The 22175-nt window shown below is 38.8% G+C and overlaps 1 protein-coding gene across 1 annotated transcript; it reads right to left on the bottom strand.

Annotated features, from left to right (window-relative positions):
• Positions 1 to 2794: 2794 nt before the first annotated feature.
• SLC39A6 (solute carrier family 39 member 6) lies at positions 2795 to 21679 on the bottom strand. The gene is made up of 10 exons (XM_069468104.1): positions 21439 to 21679; positions 18907 to 19671; positions 17240 to 17423; positions 16267 to 16436; positions 14585 to 14803; positions 10714 to 10819; positions 7642 to 8019; positions 6063 to 6143; positions 4408 to 4598; positions 2795 to 3164 (listed from the first exon to the last, which is right to left on the bottom strand). Exons 2-10 carry the CDS (start codon positions 19660 to 19662, stop codon positions 3012 to 3014), a joined length of 2238 nt encoding a protein of 745 aa, XP_069324205.1. The 5' UTR covers positions 19663 to 19671; positions 21439 to 21679; the 3' UTR covers positions 2795 to 3011.
• Positions 21680 to 22175: the final 496 nt, after the last annotated feature.

Genomic DNA, 22175 nt, shown 5'->3' with positions numbered 1-22175 from the left:
TAGAGAAAATAAAACCAAAAACTTATTCTTTGAAAAAAATCACTGCGATTGATAAACCTATCGTTAGACTAATGAGGGGGGAAAAAAGAGAAAAGACATATTACCAATAGTATGAACAATATCACTACAGAACCTGCTGCTGTTAAGAGAGTAAGTGTATACTATGAACCTATGACTATAAATTTGGCAACTTAGATGAAATGGACCAATTCCTTGAAGGACACCAAGTATCAAAACTCATTCAAGATGAAATAGGTAACCTGAACAATCCTATATCTATTAAAGAAGTTGAATTCATAGATAAAAACCTCCAAAGAAAACTCGGCACAGATTGTTTCAATGGTGAATTCTATGCAATCTCTTCCAGAAAAAAGGAAAAAATACTTCCGTACTCATTTTATGTGGCCAAAATTATTCTGACACTAAAATCATACAAGGTTTAGGGTAGACTCACATAAACATGGTCAGAAAGCTACAGTAATCAACAGTGTGGTGCTAGCATAAAGACAGACATGTAGACCAACAGAATAGAATAAAGAGCCTAGAAATAAACCCTCACATATATGGTCAAATGGTTTCCTACAAGAATGCCAAGATCATTCAATGTGGAAAGGACAGTCTTTTTTAAAAATGGTGCTGGGAAAACTGGGTATCTACATGTGAAAGAATGAAAGTGAACACTTACCATGTACCATAAAAAAAATTAACTCAAAATAGATCAAAGAACTAAATATAAGAACTAAAACTACCGGCCTGAGCAAGAGCGAGACCCCGTCTCTACTAAAAATAGAAAGCAATTATCTGGACAGCTAAAAATATGTGTAGAAAAAAATGAGCTGGGCATGGTGGCACATGCCTGTAGTCCCAGCTACTCGGGAGGCTGAGGCAGTAGGATCGCTTGAGTCCAGGAGTTTGAGGTTGCTGTGAGCTAGGCTGACGCCACAGCACTCACTCTAGCCTGGGCAACAAAGTGAGACTCTGCCTCAAAAAAAAAAAAAAAAAGAACTAAAACTATAAAATTCTTAGAAGAAAACACAGAGAAGCTTCATGACATTGGATTTGGTAATGATTTCTTCAGTATGATACAAAAAGCATGGGCAAAAAAAGAAAAAAATAGACAAATTGGACTTCAATGAAATTAAAAACGTTTGTCCCTCAAAGGATATTAACTCTCAATAGAGTAGAAAGGTAACCCACAGAATGGGATAAAATATTTGCCAGTTACGTATCTGATAAGCGATTAATATCCAGAATACATAAAGAACTCCTACAACTTAATAATAAAAAACCAAACAACCCAATTTTAAAATGAGCAAAGGACTTAAATGGACATTTGTCCAGAGATATGCAAATGGCCAACAAGTGCACGAGAAGATGATTAACATCATAAGGGAAATGCAAGGCAAAACCACAGTGAGACACCACTTCACACCCATTAGGATGGTTATCATTAAAAAAAAAAAAAAAAAGCCTAAAAAACAGAAACTGTATAAACATTGCTAGTGGGAATGTAAAATGGTGCAGCCACTGTGGAAAACTGTATGATGGTTCCTCAAATAGTAAACACAGAATTACCATACAATCTAACAATTCCACTTCTGGTACATATATAACCAAAGGAATTGAATGCAGGGACTCAAACAGGTATTTCTATACCCATGTTCATAGCAGCATTATTCACAATAGCTTGGAATTGTTAGTATACTACAATCTGGATTATAATTTTAAAAATCAGACATCTCAATGTTATAGAAACACAAAGTAGAATGGTGGTTCCCAGGGGCTCAGGGGAAATGGGCGTTGTCTAATGGGTACAGAATTTCAGTTTTGCAAGATGAAAAAGTTCTGGAGATCACTGCACAACATTGTGAATATACTTAAAACTACTAAACTCTACACTTAAAAAAAGAAAATCAGACATCTGACATTGAGCTGACAAGAGGAATTTATTTTGTAAAAAAGAAACATCTAGAGAATGCCACAGATAGACCTAGTACATCTACAGTACCGTATATAAAATGACAACTGCTCTCAATGACAACACGGAAGCACTGAAAGATACCAAAGTACTTTCTGAATCTAAGAAGTCAAATTATACTCAGTATGGTTTTAATGTCTTCACATATATCAAAGTTTTAATACTCTGACATTTGGCAAACCAGATAACCAGAACATCCACTCATATAACTTTTGGTGATTGGTAACTTGGCAATAACCAAGTCTTCTGGTGACACGTAAAATTACTCACTATACTCATCTGGTATATCTCTGCACAAATACTTAAAAATTCCAATTTCTTGGTCAAGTGATATATTGCTTGAATTCATTAAATATATCTAGACTTACGTATTATACAAAGCTAAATGTACAACTAAAATAGTATATGAAAAGTGCTGTTTTTACAAGAACATTAATACTCTGACAAGAAATGTTTATGAATGTACTCTATTCTAATTCTGCCTTTTTAAATTTAAATCTAAATTTCTCTCCTCTATATTATAACAAACTTTGTGATTTTATAAGAAATCTATGCCTCCTCAATGCTCAGATTCTTCTGTTTTCTTCCGTATTTCTTAGCTTAAATTCAGTACAAGCTTTATCTGTATCTTAGGCTTCATGCACATCCTTACTCCTAAACACCAGCAGTTCTTCAGCAGCCTAAAGTCTAGCATGAGAATTACTGTGTTAAATTAGTTCTAGAAAAAGTATTAAGAACATTTTTCCTGAAATATACAGAACATGTCATGCCAAATCCCTTGTTTATACAATAGACTGGTAATGGTGAATTGCACATATAGCTTATATTTCCAAAATACAATAACTTAAATATTAAAACGTACCTTTATGTTACCACCATAATTGACTTTATAACAGATGGCAATATTCAATACAAAAATCACAAAATCCACTAACTTTAAACGCTGCATATCACAGCATACAAACTCAACTCCCTATGACCTATTCAAACTATGACAACAATTTTTTAAGCTACTCTAGCATTTATACCCTAACTAGAAATTTATACGAAACACAATTTTATGTTCAAATACGGAAATAAGTAACATAATTCCAAAACCCAAAAGTATCCCAGCATTCTGTAAAAAGAAATATCCCCAGCGGCTACATCCATGGTCACTAGCATCATTGTGCAGCATTTCAGGTACCTTAAAGAAAAAAAAAAAAAGGCGGGTGAGGGGGAAGAGTAACATTTAAGTTTCCAGAATTATATTAGTTTTTAGAAGAATTTATAGGACAGTATCCTAGCTTTTTATGTAGCTGGGTATATGATGGGTCAATTCCTTAAAAATACGATTACATACAAACTGACTCTACCTAATATCACACAGCATTTCCTAGCAGTTTAATGAACAATGATTATACATGACATTGTGAGCGATAAAAAATTGCTATTGTTTCAGTTTGTTCCACTGTAAAATGAAAAGTTATATTGATTTTCCTGCTTTAGTTACTGCCTGCATATCTGAATTGAATATAACATGTGGCTCACTTTCAGTTCAGAGATAGAAAACCTTATACTATAAAATATACTTTTAGCAGTAAGATTGGCTGGGATTGTTTTGAGGACTTTGGTGATAAAAAATTAAGACTCCTTTGTCAATTAATAAGGAAACTTTAAGCATTCTGAAATACACAGCATGCCAACAATATGTAGCTTATGCTAGGTTTTCTACAGATCTACAGACAATTCAATGTACGACTACTGAGATTCTACTCTAGGATACATCATCTCACAGTTCCTATGGATCAGGAATTTTTTTTTTTTTTTGGAGACAGTCTCACTCTGTTGCCCGGGCTAGAGTGCGTGGCATCAGCCTAGCTCACAGCAACCTCTAACTCCTGGGCTCAAAGATCCTCCTGTCTCTGCCTCCCGGGTAGCTGAGACTATAGACACATACCACCATGCCCCACTAATTTTTTCTCTTTTTAGCTGTTTGGCTATTTCTTTCTATTTTTAGTAGAGACGGGGTCTCACTCTTGCTCAGGCTGGTCTCGAACTCCTGACCTTGAGTGATCCTCCCGCCTCAGCCTCCCAGAGTGCTAGGATTACAGGTGTGAGCCACCACGCCCAGCCTGGATCAGGAAATTATTAAAAAATAAATAAATAAAAATAAAGATGTACATCAGAAGGGGTAAGATATATTTGTGCATCCTGATACACATTAAGCAGGATAAGGGTGTGCCTGTAATTAACAATCCAAAAAAATATACTCTTAAAGAACTGCACATAGGGAACTGTGTACCTCACACTCCACCTTTTTGAGTATAGAATCACATCTTATCACTACTGCATTTAATCTAAAACCTTTTTTTAAAATGAGGTTTTACTGAATGTTTTCTCTATTTTATTGTTAGTCAATAATGTAATTTGACTTCTTAAAAACTTACCATATCAACCAGAGCAACATACATGAATAAGCCAGCAGTAAGTGCAAATATCCACATAGAAACATTTTCAGCGTAATGACCAATGAAGATGCCTGTTGCCATTCCAAGATATGCCAGCATGGCTGACAAAGCATTATAAAGGACAGCCTGTTTAACAGTCATGCCAGCCTTTAGTAAAACAGCAAAGTCACCTTTAACAAAAAACAAAAAAAGAGGAAAAAGTAATTAATTGAAAAATCAGTTTTAAGACACATACCCAAGAGAATGCCCAGATTTAAGAAAATTCTCCAATTTTTTTGAGGGAGGAAAAAAAAAGCAAAATTAAGAATTACCCAGGGCTAAAGCAGTGTTAATCAGTAAAATACCCTAACAGCTCTATAAACTAAGGGTATCTTTTAGCCAAAGTTTTCTTAAGGCTTACACACTTTGTCAATGAATTATAAATACCACAAATTTACTATTGTGCTCTTGCACTGGCTTCAAGGAGCTTATAATTGGTCACAAAGAAGGGAGAGGAAGGTGGAGAACACATATGAAATGATCAGTAAATTAAAAGGCAATATAGGGCCGGGCGTGGTGGCTCACGCCTGTAATCCTAGCATTCTGGGAGGCCGAGGCGGGTGGATCGCTCGAGGTCAGGAGTTCGAGACCAGCCTGAGCAAGAGCGAGACCCCATCTCTACTAAAAATAGAAAGAAATTATATGGACAACTAAAAATATATATAGAAAAAATTAGCCGGGCATGGTGGCGCATGCCTGTAGTCCCAGCTACTCAGGAGGCTGAGGCAGTAGGATCGCTTAAGCCCAGGAGTTTGAGGTTGCTGTGAGCTAGGCTGATGCCACGGCACTCACTCTAGCCTGGGCAACAGAGCGAGGGAGACTCTGTCTCAAAAAAAAAAAAAGGCAATATAGAATTAAGAGCCAATGAGTCTAATGTTACAGTTATAAAAGGAGAAAAGAGATACATGAAGATGGAAATAGTTGAAAGGCTTCACGTGGCATGAAAGATCTGGAATGGGGAACATAAATTAGATGCTGAAGATTAGAACCACTGAGCAGGCAGATGGGAGGCCTTCTGAATGGCTGAACATGTGGCAAATAATAAAAGTGAAAATGATGTTGGGGGTCTGTGAATAGGTCTCCATAAGAAGAAAAACAAGGATGTGAACCAGTATCCAGAACTAGGGAAGGTTTTAAGTTCTAGTGACAAAGAAGAACGATATTCAAAACATAATTCATCAACTTTCCTTTTCTTCAGCTCCAATGAGATTTTTTTCCCAACTTCTTTCTGATAATGGAAGATGATCCCTTTGTTTCCTATAGTCTTATCTACAACGTGTATGTGAAGATGATCACTCATGTCACCAGTATGCTGGTATAGAAAGATATTTGGTACGGAAAAGAAGATGACACAGGGGGCCCAGGTACCTCTTTGGCAACCCCACATAAGGAACTGTGTACTCATACCTGTGGGGTTAGAATTCTAGCTGGAAACAAACTTGTGCTCAGTAAGAAAAGAAAGCCAGCTAAGCTAGCAGACTTACGACAAGGCATGGAAGTTATGAAGAAGCTTGCCGGGACTATTATTAGCAAAAGCCAGTGACACTAGGATGGTTCCAACCACCTGGCAAATACATTTTACATATTTCTCTTACCTAATTCATGAGGCAACTCGTGACAAAACACAGCAACAGAAGTACTTAAACCACTTGATAAACCTTCAGTAAAAGCAGCACCTGTGTAAAAATCAATCAGAAATATTTGGCTACATTATTTTGTGTACTTTTAAATCTTATTAGCATACAAAATGACTTGGAACAAAATATATTTTGGCTGTGAATGTATAGAATTTTCCCAATGCAACTCTGTATCTTCTTTGTAATATTTCTCTTCATTAGATTACATTTCATTAGGTCTAAATTTCCCAAAGGAGCACAAGCAGGTGTGCCTTAGAGTGAGTAGATGATCTTATACAAACCTGGGAAGTAACTGCTACCGTATACAACACTTATTCAAGAAAGTAAAATAACTGTTTAAAAGATTTAGGAAAAAACTCAGCTGTCTAGAGTATAAATATGTTTTACTTGCCTCAGAGGAATTCACTATGTAATTAGACTTGCTTACATTCATTCTCTCACTATCTTATAAGGAGACTCTAAATAGCTCCTCCCCCTTTAAAAAGCTAATGCATTGTACAATCTGTCGATTATAAACTACGACTGTGCATTTGGACAGTCCTCCTTTGAATGCTTATGCTGCGCACAATACAGTATAGGAGGAAGAGCACCTGACTCTTAGGGAGCCAAGGCTGGAGCTCCTCTCAGCCTGGCTATAAAACAGCACTGCCAAGGTGGAAAGTGGCTCCACCTTTCCATGCCTCAGCTCTCTCATTTGTAATTACTTCCATGGTTCCTTCTAGCACTAAATTACTAAAATTTATAAGTATTCCCAATACTTATTGTGGTACAACAATAGCAAAAATTCTGTAATTCTTGTTTGGATAGAGATTGATAACTAGTCTTATCAGATGTATGAAGATTTCTTTAGCATAAAAGAAGACAGAAAAGATAATTTTACCTTTATAAAAATTATTTATATTACTGATAAGAGACCTTCAATATATAGGGGAGGAAAAAAATCTCACAGATGCTTAATAAAATTAAAGCCTGATCTTAAAACCTTGCAAATTAAGAAAACTTTTGACAGTTACAAATTAGGTAATGGGCTAGGCACAGTTCCTAGCATTTAATTGTATTTAATATTTATTGAGTACTTCATTGTCAAAATAGTAAAAGAAGTTAACAATTTGAAGGCCAGGTGCAGTGGTTCACACCTGTAATCCTAGCACTCTGGGTGGCTGAGGAGGGAGGATTACTTGAGGTCAGGAGTTTGAGACCAGCCTGATCAAGAGCGAGACCCCCATCTCTACCAAAAATAGAAAAAATTAGCTGGGTGTGGTGGCATGTCCCTGTAGTCCCAGCTACTTGGGAGACTGAGGTAGGAGGATTGCTTGAGCCCAGGAATCTGAGGTTGCAGTGAGCTATGATGATGCCACTGCACTCTAGCCTGGGTAACAGAGAAAGACTGTCTCAAAAAAAAAAAAAAGAAATTACAATTTGATAATCTTGATATCACTAGTACCCTTATTTAAACTAACCTATTCTTTTAAAATTTGGGTGTTTCATGTGACATTTTCAGGGTCAACCAACAAGGAACAAATATATAGATGTATACCAATTGCTAGGCCATCACTGAAATTATGCAGGCCATCACCCATTATCACCATCCAGGCCAACGTGGCAATGCCAGCATCTTTCAGCTCCTCCCGAGAGTAGCGCTGACTGTGACTGTGAGGATGGTGGTTTTGGTGGTGGTGGTGATGGAGAATATGATGGTAGTCATGATGATGGTGGATGAGATCATCTGACTGGCCGAGTGTATCATGGAAATGTGAATGGCATTTGTTCTTGCACCCTCGGGGTACATATTCATTGTAGACTTCTTGTGGATGAGCATGAGCAATCATGACTTCTTCTTCTTCCAAGATAGCTGGCTGTTGAGAATCAAAGTGGGAGGGCTCTTGTAAGTCTGCTCGTAAATATCCTTCAGCTCCTAGGAATAAACATAAAAGACATTGGGACAAAGAAGGCTCTGTTAATGTACTTGGACACATTTGAAATGTTCCCACGGACAAAGTCAACAAAAGATGTTAAAGCATTGTAGCTCTTTCACATCTGCAGAACAAAACATTAGAGAATTTATTGATGAAAACTATCAATAGGCTTTAGTGAACTTTAGAAAATGAATGTTTTCAAACATTAAGAATGTGCTTTCTAGAGAATGCTGGGGAAAAACAAAAACATTAAAATGAATTTTATTATTTATTTATTTAGAGATAGGGTTTTGCTCTGTCATTTAGACTGGAGTACAGTGGCACAATCATAGCTCACTGTAGCTTGGAATTCCTGGCCTCAAGCAATCCTCCCGCCTCAGCCTCCAGGGTCTCTGGGATTACAGGTGTGAGTCACTGTGCCAAAGAGTGGATTTTAAACATTAATCTTCACTAACTACCACCTAGATTCAACCTTAATTTCTTCTGCCTTCTTCTATTTTTAAAGATGACTTTTTTCTCATCATAAAAGCAGCGCATGCTTGTTTTAGAAAAATTTTATGTTAGATATTTCAAAATATTTATTTAGAAAAATACTGAAAATTGGAAATAAAAAACATGTGTAGTACTATCCTCTGACTTCTTTTTTGGAAGGCAAAATTCAAGGGAAAAAAGGAGAATCTGAATTGTTTCATCATCACCAAGAAGGATTTATTATCTATTTGTGCAAAGAAAAGTAAATTGTAACAATAAGGGGTGTTTTTTATTTTGTCCTGTACACTGTTATCAATTTTCTTGGGAGCATCCCTGACACTGTGGTCCAGTTCTAGAGCAGCTATTTCCTTTCACTGGTACACATTTCACTGGAGTCCATTAAAAAAGTTGAAGAGGAAATAGATGCAGGAAAGAGTGAAAGCATTTTACTTGCTCTTTAGAGAAAAACAGCATGTTGGGGAATACAGGGTGGATAGGAAACCTTAGAAGGAGGCAGCAGCAACAATAAAGTTTTTCTCTACCCCCAGTCAGCAACTCTCTGTTGAGCACCTGTGCTGTGCCAGGCACTCTGACAGGCACTGGGGCTAAAGAGGAACACAAGGAACAATCTGCCTTCGAGGAGCTTATGTGCTTGTGGGGAGATAGCTACTTAGCAAGGAAACACATATAAATAAGGTAGTTTGAGCACTGGTAAGCAGAAATTAGAGAAGGGTATATGCTGGAAAGTGACTAGGAGACCTGTGTGTTGCATTTGGGTGATCAGGGAAGGAGGATATATCAGAGCTGAGACCTGAACGGCAGGAGGAGGAAACTGATGTGAAGATCTAGGAAAGAGTAGTCCAAAACAGAAGGCACAGGCACTGTGAGGCCTAGAGACAAATCTTGTGTGCTCACAGGGTGAAAAGAGGGCCAGTGGGGCTGGGGCAAAGTGAATGATGGGGGAGAGTGGAGGGCTCGGTAGGACCTTGAAGGTCATGGCAAGGAGTTTGGTTGAAAATTTGAATCTTAATTGAGTCTGTCCAACAAGAAATGCCAGGCTAACCATCAAGTTACAGGAAAAATTGGAGAAACATGGTAGATACAACCTTAGCCAAGTGGTCAAAATTAACACCACCGATTGACAGTGCATCATATCAGGTCACTGAAAAGGACACAATACCACTTTCTGATGTTCCTGCCAAACCTGATCTATCTAATCATGAAAAAATATTAAACAAACCCCAAGTAAGAGGCAACTAAATGCAACATTTGATCCTAGATTGTACTCTGGACCAATTTTTTTTTTGACGGGGGTGCTAGTGATAAAAATTAACTATAAAGATATTTTGAAAAAAAGAATAAGGTCTATAGACTAGCGAATGGCATTGTGTCAGTGTAAATTTTCTGATTTTGGTAATTAAACTGTGGTTATGTAAGAGAATGTCCTCTTTCTTAGGAAACACACTGAAGTACTTAGGGGTAAGGAGGCATGTCTCTAATTTACTCTCAAATGGTTTAGAAAAGTGTGTATGTGTGTGTGTGTTGTGTATGTGTGTGTGTGCACGCGTAGACAGCGAAAGAAAAAATGACAAATGTGTGGTAAAATAATTGGGGAATCTGAGTGAAGGGGATATAGGAATACAGGAATCCTTTGCACTGTTTCTGAAACTTTTCTATTAAGTATGAATTTACCTCAAAATAAAAAATTAGGCTGGGCACAGTGGCTCACGCCTATAATCCTAGCACTCTGGGAGGCCAGGGCAGGAGGACTGTTTGAGCTCAGGAGTTCGAGACCAGCCTGAGCAAGAGCAAGACCCGTTTCTACTAAACATGGAAAAATTAGCCGGGTGTGGCGGTGTGCGCCTGTAATTCCAGCTACTTGGGAGGCTGAGGCAGGAGAATTGCTTGAGCCCAGGAGTTTGCTGTGAGCTAGGCTGACACCACAGCACTCTAGCCCAGGCGACAGAGCAAGACTCTGTCTCAAAAAATAAATAAATAAATAAAATAAAAAATTACAGAAAAAAAATATGTAAATATTACAATATATGTAATGTATACAGAAACAAACTACTCACTGGCAATTTTTACAAAGTGAAATAGTTAAAAAACAAAACAAAACACCAAAAGGACATGGGCCCATCTCTTCCAGATAGTCCGAGCTACCTACAAATCACAGAGCAATGAACTTCCTCCAGCCCTCAGATTTACTCATAAGGACTTACGATCATCTGTGTCTACTTTCTCCTCATTTGTTGAAAGTTGAGATTCATACTTGGACAACTGCTTCTTAATCTCCACGTCATCATCATTTTCAGGTTTTTTTTGATTCTAAAATAGCAAAGGAAAGCAATACTTTAAAGTAGTTAATTTGTTATGTGTACAGCTTTAAATAAATGGGTAAGCAAATGATATAGAAAAAGAAAGCAGAATAACAGCCTTCTGCAATAAAAGCCATCTAGGAGCAGAGCCTGTACTTGTTTGCACAGCACCTAATAGTGTATCCTACGCATAGTAACTGTCAGAAAGGTAAAGAATTAATGCCACCATAATATGAGATGTAGAAAAATCACCCATTAGTCTTCCTGAATTCTCCCTAGGTCACCCACTCCAAATGCAGTCTTATACAAGCAACACAGCATCCCCTAGGAGCTTGTTGGAAATCACATTCTCAGGCCACACCCAGACCTAATGAATTAGAATGTCAATTTTAACCAGATCCCCTCATTCCTATGCACTTTTAAAATTAAGCAGCTCTACTTTAGGTTACCAATTTAGAACCAGCTAGGGGCATTTCCTTCAGGCATTTAGTGATCTGCTAAACAACTGCTTGGTTTTCTCCATGCCTCTTCTGGACATTGACACTCCATACTTCTCATACTTTTTATAACCTAAAACTATACTTAGTTTTTCAGTTATTAAAACACTTTTCTTTAATAAAACACCATTAACATGCTTTCTCATTTCAAATAAGTCTCTATTAGCCTTAAATTTATCACTAGGTTGTTTAACCATCCCAAATACTATGCTTGAAAGATTGTCCCCGAGTCCAAGCAACATCTATGTTGTATAAAGATTACTGTTTGAACAATGGTGCCTGTGTGTATCTACTCATGTAGAAAATATTTAAATGATGAAAATTATCACACAAAAGATTTCTTATGCGGTATCTCTGAATATGACTTAATCATCACCATACATGAGATTTCTTTCTAACTCTAACAGTATATAAGGTACATATACATTCTTAGTTTTTAAAGGTAAACAGACAAATCAATCAGAGAAAGCACTTAAATATTTATGAAAATAAATGAATTCAGGGTATCCTAAATCATTTTTGCTGGTGCTTTGTCTCTCCTTGGGTATGATCCTAGAACTTACAGTTTAGTCAGTTCTTTCATTCCATAAGTAGTAAGCATCTGTAATATTATTCCCCATGCTAAGTGCTGGCAGATACATACAGACTCATGAGGCTTATCATCCACAGGGAGGCTTAAACAGATCATGATTATATAATTCTTTGATTGCAATTTTCAATACATTTTACAAAAGAAAAACACAGAGAGGTATTATCGAGTGTATAATAATAAGACCTAAATAAGTTTCAGGACAGGCTCCCTTGAAAAAAAATGGAACATTTATACCAAGACCTACAGATAAGTAGGAGTTTGGTGGGGAAGGAGGGGAGAGGCAGTGTTCCAGGCAGGAAGAAGAGCTTGTGGGAAGGCCCTGGAAGCAGGAAAATGCCAGCATTGTCCCTGAACTGAAAGAAGTAGAATATCTCTAGGCATTAAAGATAAAGCAGTTAAAAAAAAAAAAAAAAAAGATAAAGCAGTAAACAAGATAGAGAGGTCCTGGCTGTTAGGAGCCTATGTTCTAGTAGATAATATTTTCGAGTAGAGATCATCAAATATCTGACTACCTCCTACAGTGATATACATAATTTATACACAGTAATATATGTCATATCCTATAAAATTATTGTTGCATTTAAAAATATTGGTCATTCACGTGGTAGTAATATTCTGCAGCGATTAGGGGGTTGGGGAGGGCGGTAAACTCATAACTAATGGACACGGTGAGCATTGTAGAGGGGAAGGGCATGCCTCTAATCCTCGCTTGGGTGAGGCAAAGACATAAAATGTAACCAAAATGTTTGTACCCTTATAATATCCTGAAATAAAAAAAATAAAAATAAAATAAAAATAAAAATATTGGTCATAACAGAAATTGATTTTACAACTCACTAATAACCTGGAGTTTGAAAAAAACTATTCTATATTAGATAATAGAGACCCTATCTCTTAGGGTCCCAGGTTAAAGAGTGCCAGGCTAAAGAAAAGCTATCTTTAGGTAAAATTTGAAAACCAATGTGAAATAAGAATATTAAATAAATTATGACATTTGAACTAGAAACACAGTAAAGAAAACCACAACCCAGCCCCAAGGCCCCACCACCCCCTATAATCATTTTTTAGAAAGGTTAAGAATTCCAGAAAACTTAAAGAAGTAGGATGGGGCCGGGCATGGTGGCTCATGCCTGTAATCCTAGCACTCTGGGAGGCTGAGGCGGGGGGATCACTTGAGCTCAGGAGTTTGAGACCAGCCTGACCAAGAGTGAGACCCCATCTCTATTAAAAATAGAAAAATTAGCCAGGCATCATGGCCTCTAGTCCCAGGCTGAGCTCAGGAGTTTGAGGCTTCAGTGAACTGAATGATCATGCCACTGCATTCCAGTCCAGTCTGGGCAACAGAGTGAGACCCTGCCGGGTCTCTTATAAAAAGGAAAAGAAAAAAAAAAAAAGACAAAGAAGTAGGCTATATCTTCAAAGCAGTCCAAGTGAAGTGACTAATTGGACAATGGGAACACAGGAGATGACTTCTGTGAGTAAACTATTCTTATTTGACTTCTTCCCTCTAAACTTATGTTCACTAAGGAAAGAGTTCAAAATTTTCAATTTGAGATTTTAGTTAATATAAAATCCCTAAGGGTAAATAGTCATAGGATGGATAAGGAGGCCACTTTCCTATTTACACACACATTTCTGTTTCCCACAGTGAGCTCTATGCTCAGCAAGAACCAACTGTGTTAGTTTTCAGACCTCTTCACACCAGTCACACTTGTTATTGTCACTGCACAATTTAATTACATACTGCTCAAATTATGAAATGATGGTGAGAATAGTTACTCTATGAGCACAAAAGGTGTTTTAAAGATTCAAAGGCAAGATGCTAAAAAAGCTATCAAATTATGTTAAGGCTACCACTGTATAAAATTTTTTTAATTTCTAAAATCTAGATTCTACACTCAGAATAGCTTCACAAGTGTGTAACCTCTTGTTCAATTTTAGAGAAACCAAAATTGGAAATTGTAGATGAAGCAGCATGGCTGCTAAAAAAGAAAAGAAAAACAGACGATGATACAGAATATAGAACAACTCAAAGACAAATAGGCAGAATATGAGTGTACAGATGTTTTAAGGTTCAATTAAAATGTAAGACATGCATATACCACTTTAAAAAGTCTCCTGACAGTCTTTTGACTGACTTGCCTCATCACATCACATAAGAAGTAGTAAACTCAAAGGTATTTTTTTTTTTTTTTTTTTTACCATAAATAAAGAGCCTACTGTTTGACTTCATACTATTTTCTGATCCAATTTGCAAAGGGCAAGCTTGTGAAAGTCACATCTTGCCTTTTAAACAAAATAGAACATTCAGCTACTGGGTGAATAATTTAAAATTAATCACAATAATCATAACCACCAATAAATATTGACAGTGTATCCACGATACTTCTGGTCTTCAAGGCCCTGCTTGTACCTTGTTTGGTCATTTATATAGCTGTTTATCCTTGCCTTTCTTATCCTTTCATGAGTTTTAAGGGAATACTGAAGATAGAAATCTCCAGTGTTATTCAGATACAAAAATGCTGTACATGAATCCCTCTGAGACCAAAAAGTACTTCAAGGGTACTGAACCCCCTCTCAAATAAATGTCATACAATCTGGACATGTTACTCTAACAAACTAGTTAGAGTACTAGTATAAATAAATATCTGGTATGCAGTAAGTACTTTAGTATATTTTTTCTTACCTTTTTCTTCTTATCTTTAAATTGTTTGATCAATGTGAGTACATGTTCAACAAGAAACATGAAATACAAGCCTCCTAGAGCGGTCAGACCCTTCCACGTGGAATCAAAATAGGTACTTTCTTCTATGTTTTGAGAAGATAGATGACTGAAAAGTGGTCCTCTTTTCATTTCCATTGCTGGTTCTTCATGGCTGTGACTATGGTGGTGACTTGCATGAGACTAAAGGCAAAATGATATGTAATTTATAAATTCATTAGTTTCACAAATGTCAGAAAAGTTGGCCAAAACAGTAAGGTACAATGTGAAATCATTCAGAATTAGGCAGTTTTTCAGGTACTTCAGAGTTGAGGGAAAGTTCAGGATGTTAAAAACAAAATGACTATCAAGCAGCTAGCTATCTAGAACTTAATGTATATAATGTACTATGGCCCTTAATAGAGTGGGTCTGTTCAGTGTAAAGACAGATATATTCCCCAGTGGCCCTCATAATATATAGGTAGTATTTTCAATGTCTGACACATTACCATGGTCACGAATAACATGGAACTGTTAGACTTAATGGGCATATAGTTATCTACTGCTTATATTAATATTCCCAACTGAAAAGCCCATACCAATGTCATCCGACCAGTCTTGTAAAAAGCCTAGTCTGTAGTGATGGGCCCTGGCAGGTACCTGAGATCCAGGTGCACAGCCTCAGCAGCTTGCAGGGGCTGTGATGCACTGAAACACTGAGCACAGAACTACTGCTACTGCATGTTAGGGAATTGGTGTGGAGCACACTAACACAGGTGAGACTCAGGGGGTGGAGGGGTGGGCTGTCCACAAAGTACAGCAAGTATACATGCCACTTTGTGCTGCAGGTATTCCTGAATATCTGCCGTCTGGTGGTCAGAGAGCTTGTTACAGCAAAATAATGTTCTTTCACTACTGAATGAACAGGAGATTTGTAGTGCTCTAGGAATGGAGTGACTTCCTTTTCTCACTTACCTGAAAACCTTTAAAAGAAATTTAGAAAATGAGAGCCAAATGTTTTCTGCCTGAGCCCCCATCCTAGTATTTAATGGAAAAGAAAATTCACTTTACCAAACTTGTTTTGTGTGTCACAAAGTGTAAATCTCTAAATACACACATAAATTCAACTCTGAAGAAAACTTCTTTAAGTTTCTTGCATACATAAAGGGTCACATATTTTATTTCTGTAGCAATTATACTAACAGGTAAGCAAATAATTCACACCTGCTGTTTGTCATAGTACTAATATCTGAGCAGAATTTGTCTCCTTTTATTAAGGGTACCAAAAAGTTAAATTAGTCCATATTTAGTAAACGCCCTTAAAAAGAAAAGCAAAATACATGAACATGTATTAAGATCTACCACAAAAATGCAGCTTTCAGTGACCAAATATATATATATATTTCCCCCCAATGACATATAGTGAGGAATGTGGCATTCATTTAAAAAAAAATTTTTTTTTGAGATGGGGTCTCACACTGTCATCTAGGCTGGAGTGCAGTGGCACATAGCACACTGTAAGTTATGAAATATATTTTAAAATCAACTTCTCTAAACCAAATTTCGAACTTTTCATACAAATCAACATAAAGAATTCTAACACAAATAAAAAATATTTTTTCAATGTTGACTAATGAAACACTAATAGGATAAATTACTGTACTTACATGTGGAAGAAGGTGTAAAAAAGCATCACCACTCAAAGTCCCAACAGCTAATGCCACAAGGAAACTTAGGAGAAATTTGAAAAACACTCGGTTCATGAGAGGCACTAAGATAACTCCCAGCAAAGACAGGAAACTAATGATGGAAATGGCTATAAAGCCACCAACCCAGGCTGTCAAACAAAACAAAGGAAAATCATACAATTAAATAAACTTCAAAGAGAGACTTTTGAACTAAATAAACACAAATTCAATGCAAACAGGACTGTGGCAATAGCATAATAACCAAGAAACTTGTTGTCTGTCAAATAAACAACCTGATGGTATTTAGGAACTGTCCAGGTAAGCCCTTGTAGGCAATTCTTCAGATTGGGGTGAAAGAGGGAAAAAAAGGGTTACCAAGAATGAACTCTAGTTCACTCCAGAACTCAGTTTTCAGAGTCCCATAACAGCTAAATTATAAAAGAGAAGAAAGTTAAAACAACAACAACAAAAAAGAGAAATGAAAGAAAGGAGAAAAAGAAGGAAACCAGGAACTCAGTAATTTCCTCGGTAAACAAACCAATTATTTCTTTCTCATTATAGCTTTTGAGCAATGTGACCCTACACTATAGCACACCTTATCCTAGTTTCACTTATCAATAAGAACATACCAGAAGTAGGCTCCTAAGCAGAGATTAACTCTGACCCCCTTCCCAAACAGTGTGACATGATATAAAAAACTCAAATTTCAGATGATTTTGACACCTCCTGTAGGATGATCTCAGACAAATCATAATCTAAGTTTTATTTTCTGGGTTTCTAAAAAGGGTGAGGCTAACACATTTGCTTGCTTTCTTCACATTCACAGCAGAGAATAACTAAGATGATATATTTGGAATTATGCTGAAAACAAATAGGTTGATGAGAATATAAGGAAAAGGACAACATAACTGTATCTGCTGGAAATTATTTTTACATAAAAAGGCAACTCTACCTATTTGTAAAGAATAGGTCTTTGGAGGGATTTCAGCCTTTTTTTCACTTGTTGTATGAATCAGACAAGATCTTGCATCGATTTGATTGATGATGGCTGGACAGAGATAGTTGAACTCTGTTGCATTCAGTGGCACCTGGATGCCCATGCCATGAGACGTAAGTAACTTTGATGCATTGAAACACTGAAGGAAACAAAGCAGTGAAAATCACCAAAAGTCATTCCCATTAGAGAATCCAAAATAGTAGCTTGATGACACAACCTCTTTCCTGAATAAAGCTACTTCTTTATTTTTTCAAGTTAATGCAGGTTAAAATTAACTTTTGTTTTGAGTACTTTGGAATTTGCCTCTAGCTACCTGGAGATATTAATACGATGTCTCACAAGGGTGGTATCTCACCTCTTCTGCCTACTTCTTGGGAGAAGTAGTTACATCACCAGTCACTTAGGGAGAAAGCCTCAAGTGGAACAAGCTTGAGGATAAATGGATTCACAAGCCTGTTAACTCATTGTATAAACCTATTAAGGAAATGAGCTTTAATTTCAAAATGGGGTTCATTAGAGATTGAGAAATATGTTGCTTTAGTACTAACGCTATCCTACTTGGCCTAAACAAGCCCAAGACATGTCGCTTTCCCAGTAATGACCCTACTTGCAAAAACTTAGCTCAGTTCTGTCTACATACCTGGCAAAATAATTCTCTACAATGAGAGAATATTAAATTATGCAGATTACTCTTGTGGAGACCAAGGCTGTTTAATAAAACAAACCTGTACTGGCAGGCAGATGTTTGCAACAACTTAATTGGGGGACAAGCTTAGTTTGAAGAAACTCCTCTATACAATCTAACCTCCCCCACCAAAAAAAAAAAAAAAATTGGCTTTAGTATCTGTTTCTTATCTTCTGTAAAACATTTTAAACTCCCACGATTCTCAGCCAATACTTATCAGAGCAAACTTCATCACCAGTGTTGCTATTGCTATGACCATCACTAGTATTCTAGAATTTGTACAAATACTGGTTTGAATGAAGTACTTAAGTTTTGCTTATTAAAGTATACCAGCTAATTCCTTGTTCTTGATCTCTCTCAGCCAAGGTGAATTATGTACAGTCTGGAAGTCTATTCTAGAGAAACCACATGAACTCAGAACCTCAATGCCCAGATTTTTCACTCATCCAGCATGACATTCTTGGTAGTTGCTCCAAATTCAACCACTCCTCAAATCACTGCGGTTTTTCTGCCAAGGAAGCAGTAGTGCTCTTTTCAGCATTCTTTAGCCCTTTTGGCCACACCTTCCCCTAAAACATGATTTCCAACTCTTGCTTTTTCAACTCCTCATTTTCAATTTTAATTAGTAATACTCACTTTTACAGACTTTCTCTAAAAATAACCTTAATATCTTCCTATACATATTTTACACTTTATATTAGAAAAAATTATAGCAGGCAGCACTGTGCTAACCAAAGAACTATTTCCCAAGTTCTGTATCAGGAATGATTACAACATAGCAGGCACACCTAGAGCCAAGTGCCTTAGTAAGAAGGTAGAAATTCCCTTTTCATTAACCTCACCATTTTATGTTAAACTCGTTTACAACTAGAGATAGAGTGGCAACAACAGGACAGACACACAGGTATATTAAAATAATGAACAGCACTTATCTTACCTCCTGAGTATTTTCATTTGTGTTTCTGGAATACATAAAGCCTTTTCGGGGCTCACTCACAGATTCATTTGTTTTCCTACCAGCTAGCCGGCTTACCCGGCTCTTTTCTGTGATACTGGGTGGAGTGGAATTGCTTATATCTTTGGGGAGGAGTTTTCCAGGTTTTGGAGTCTCAATTGTTTCTAGAAAGTGAGTTCCTTCAGAGACAGTGTTATACACAGTTGAGGTCACTTCACTAGCACTAACGCTCTCCTTGACATTCCTTCTACCACTGGTGTGTTCTGTTCGGTGAGATCCTTTCCCCTGACTATTTCTAGGGTCTTTACCTGAATTATCAGAGTCATGGTCTGGGCAAAGAGTTTTCCGATTATTTTTACCAAATGCAGCATGATTACGGTGAGAGTGACGATCGTGGTTGGAATGATGCTCGTGGTCAGAATGATGCTCGTGGTCAGAGTGATGCTCTCGGTCATGGTGTATATGGATTCTTTTAATCTTATCTATGCCTATATTTTGAAGTAATTTTCTGAACCCTTCAACTGACAAGGAATTATTTTCTCCATAGCGGTAGAAAAGCTGTTGTAGATGATGTCGCTGTGCTGTAACTGCCAAGTCAATATTAATGCCAGATTCCCAATTTGGATTAATTTTCTCTGTGGTCTGAGGAAAAGCAGCTGCTGATTCTGGTTCATGAAGGGGATTTGTAACTGAAAGGGCGAAGGTCAGGATTAAGATTACTGATAAATTCCTTGCCATTGCACCTTCCTGGAAAAGAGAAAAAAAATTCTTGGTTCACTTTTAAAACATTTGAATTAAGAAACCTGATGCTGAAGATTGATGTCTAATCAAGTAATAAAGGTTTCCAGAGTGTCACCTGCTGTGGCCAGTGTAGGGGGCTAGGTAATGTATAGAGAACTAGAGTCTTGGGGTCTACCCTTGCATTGCCCAAACACATGAAACTGCAGAACAGCTGAGTGCTAAGAGATTGTAATTAACAGGGTAAAAGCAATAGTAATTCAGAGACAGGAGAGATCCATGTGGCCACAGCCATATTGGCAACTTCTTACTGTGTTGAGAATGATTCAAAACAAAACGAAACCTAACTACCTCCACCATCACCATCATTTCATAAAAGAATCTTCGAATGCCAAAAAAGTAGAAATGATCTCAAAATTCACATTAAAAAAAACCTTTAAAGTAATATTTTCCTTATAAACAAGTCCACTTAAGGCCCCTGTCCCCCATCCCATTCCTCCAAGGTAACCAATTTTACCAGTTTCTTACGTATCCCTCAGGATATTTTCTGTGCACTCTCAAGTAGATGTGTACTTTAAACGCACAGATGGGATCTTTTCTCGCACTTGACAATGAATCAGACAAGTTGTCATGTAAGTACACATAGATTTACTTTATTTTTTTCAATGACTGCATAATAATAGTTCTTTAAGTGAATTGAAGTTCATGAAAAAATTCCCTGTATCATTCTTACATTGCTACAAACCAGTGAAAATTTTATCACAGACTGTTACTCATCCACACAATAGTGTTTGGAACCAAAGGCCTATACCCCAAAGGGGAGTTAGGAATCGAATTGGGGCTTGAAAAGCATAATTCAGTTAAGCAGAGGAAGGTATGGTCAGATAAGCAGATACACGGTTAGCTTGGGACACAGCAGATGTCCAGCACCGATGGTGGATGGTGATGGTGGCTAAACCCAGGTCTCCAATAAGAGAGGTCGCGTTTCGGAGCAAGAGTATGAATGGGACAACTTAGCTCTACAACTGTCAGCTGTTCTTCACCTCATTTAAAAAGCCAGTGATGCCGTGAACGAGGAAAACGCATGAAGGAATGTATGTGGAAATGCTCATTAGGATCCATGTGTTGCACAAGTGCGGCTTATCAGACTGGGAGCAGTGGAAAATGGAGGTACAGTACATAGAGCAGGACGAGGCTCCTGAAAGAACAATCTTCAGGGCCTGAAGTTTTGAGAATTCTTTTAAGAGACAAAAGAGAACCATTTAAAAAATCATTCCCAGGAGACCTACGAGGAGCGGGGTGGGTGGGGACAAGAACAGCGGGCAGCTGGGAGCCTTTCTCCAGGGAGGATGCTGAGGGCGGTCGCGGACCGGTCCGCAGACCTCCTTCCCTGCAAGTCGGCGTGTGTTGGAGGAAGAAAAGCGGAATGCAAAGGCCTTGGAGAAAAGGGCGAGTGGACAAAACGGAAAAGAGCGCACAAAGCTTTGCTTCTAAGGGCTTTTTAAACACGTCAGTGCCTTCCTCGTATATGGTATGAAGAGTACAGACCGTCTCCTCAAAAAGTCCTCCGCTGGACCCCAAAGCTCACCTAGGCACCCCAAACTGGGAAGTCTGGCTCTCCAGGGCGAGTGGGCGCCTGCGACGGGCTCCCCTCGGCATTCCCCCTCTGCAGTCCCCCTGCCCGGTCCGCAGGACCCTGTCTCCGCTGCCCGCTCTCCCTGCCCAGCCCGCGGGGCTGCCCTCCCCGCCGATCCCTCTCGAACCTGCACGACTCACCTCTCCGCGGCCCCGCGCTCAGGTTCAGTTCCCCGCGGGTGGTCCGGAAGGCTCGGAACGGGTCCGCGCCGGTCTCTTCAGGAAACCTTTACAGGGAGCGAAGAGGTGGTCTCAGGGGCCCGGCCCCCCCCCTCGGCCCGCGGGTGCAGTCGTGCAGCCACTGGGCAGCCGCGCCCCTCGCTTCTCAGGAGCCTGAGGACAATCACTAAGCACCGCCGCGCGCAGCGCGCGGCCGGGAACCACCGCCTCCTTCTGCCATGACTGCGGGGCATGCGCAGTGCGACTCCGGAATCCAGTCCCCCTAGACTCATCCGCTTTCCGCGTGTTCGCTGAAGCCGCGGGCCGCGCAAGGGCGGGAGACAGTGACGCGGTCCAAGTGGAGGGTGAGTAGTTGGAGGTTCTTTCTTTGACCCACTTCGCGTCCCTGCGCTGCTCTCAGGCCCGAGACTCTCTCGCGAAGGCCCCCCCCCCCAGGCCAGCCCCGTCCGCTGCTGGGAGCCAGGCCGTAAGGGGCAACGGGATATTCTTGACGCCGCCCTGCACACGAGCCCCGGGGTCTTCTGGAGGGTCCCGAGCTACTCTGGTCGGGCTTCGCACTTGCGGTAGAGGCCTGGCTTGGCCCTGCGCTGGGGGTTAGAGCGTTTGATGGAGAGCCACACCAGCCGGGGCGGGGCCGCCCGAGTCCCACCCTCGGCCGCCTCCGAAACGCGGACCGGATATCTAGCCCGTAGGAGTAG

Source organism: Eulemur rufifrons, chromosome 5 (assembly GCF_041146395.1).
Source record: "Eulemur rufifrons isolate Redbay chromosome 5, OSU_ERuf_1, whole genome shotgun sequence".
Classification (NCBI taxonomy): Eukaryota; Metazoa; Chordata; class Mammalia; order Primates; family Lemuridae; genus Eulemur; species Eulemur rufifrons.
This window is presented reverse-complemented; position numbering and strand designations above follow the sequence as displayed.

What these genes read in the sequence shown, in the direction of transcription:
- SLC39A6 (XM_069468104.1), bottom strand. Translation starts at nt 19,662, where the DNA reads ATGGCAAGGAATTTATCAGTAATCTTAATCCTGACCTTCGCCCTTTCA. An exon ending in GACCTATTCTTTACAAATAG is followed by an intron (nt 16,437 to 17,239) that starts GTAGAGTTGCCT and finishes TTTGTTTGACAG; the next exon opens with CCTGGGTTGGTGGCTTTATA. An exon ending in ATGTTGCTCTGGTTGATATG is followed by an intron (nt 3,165 to 4,407) that starts GTAAGTTTTTAA and finishes TTTTTCTTTAAG; the next exon opens with GTACCTGAAATGCTGCACAA.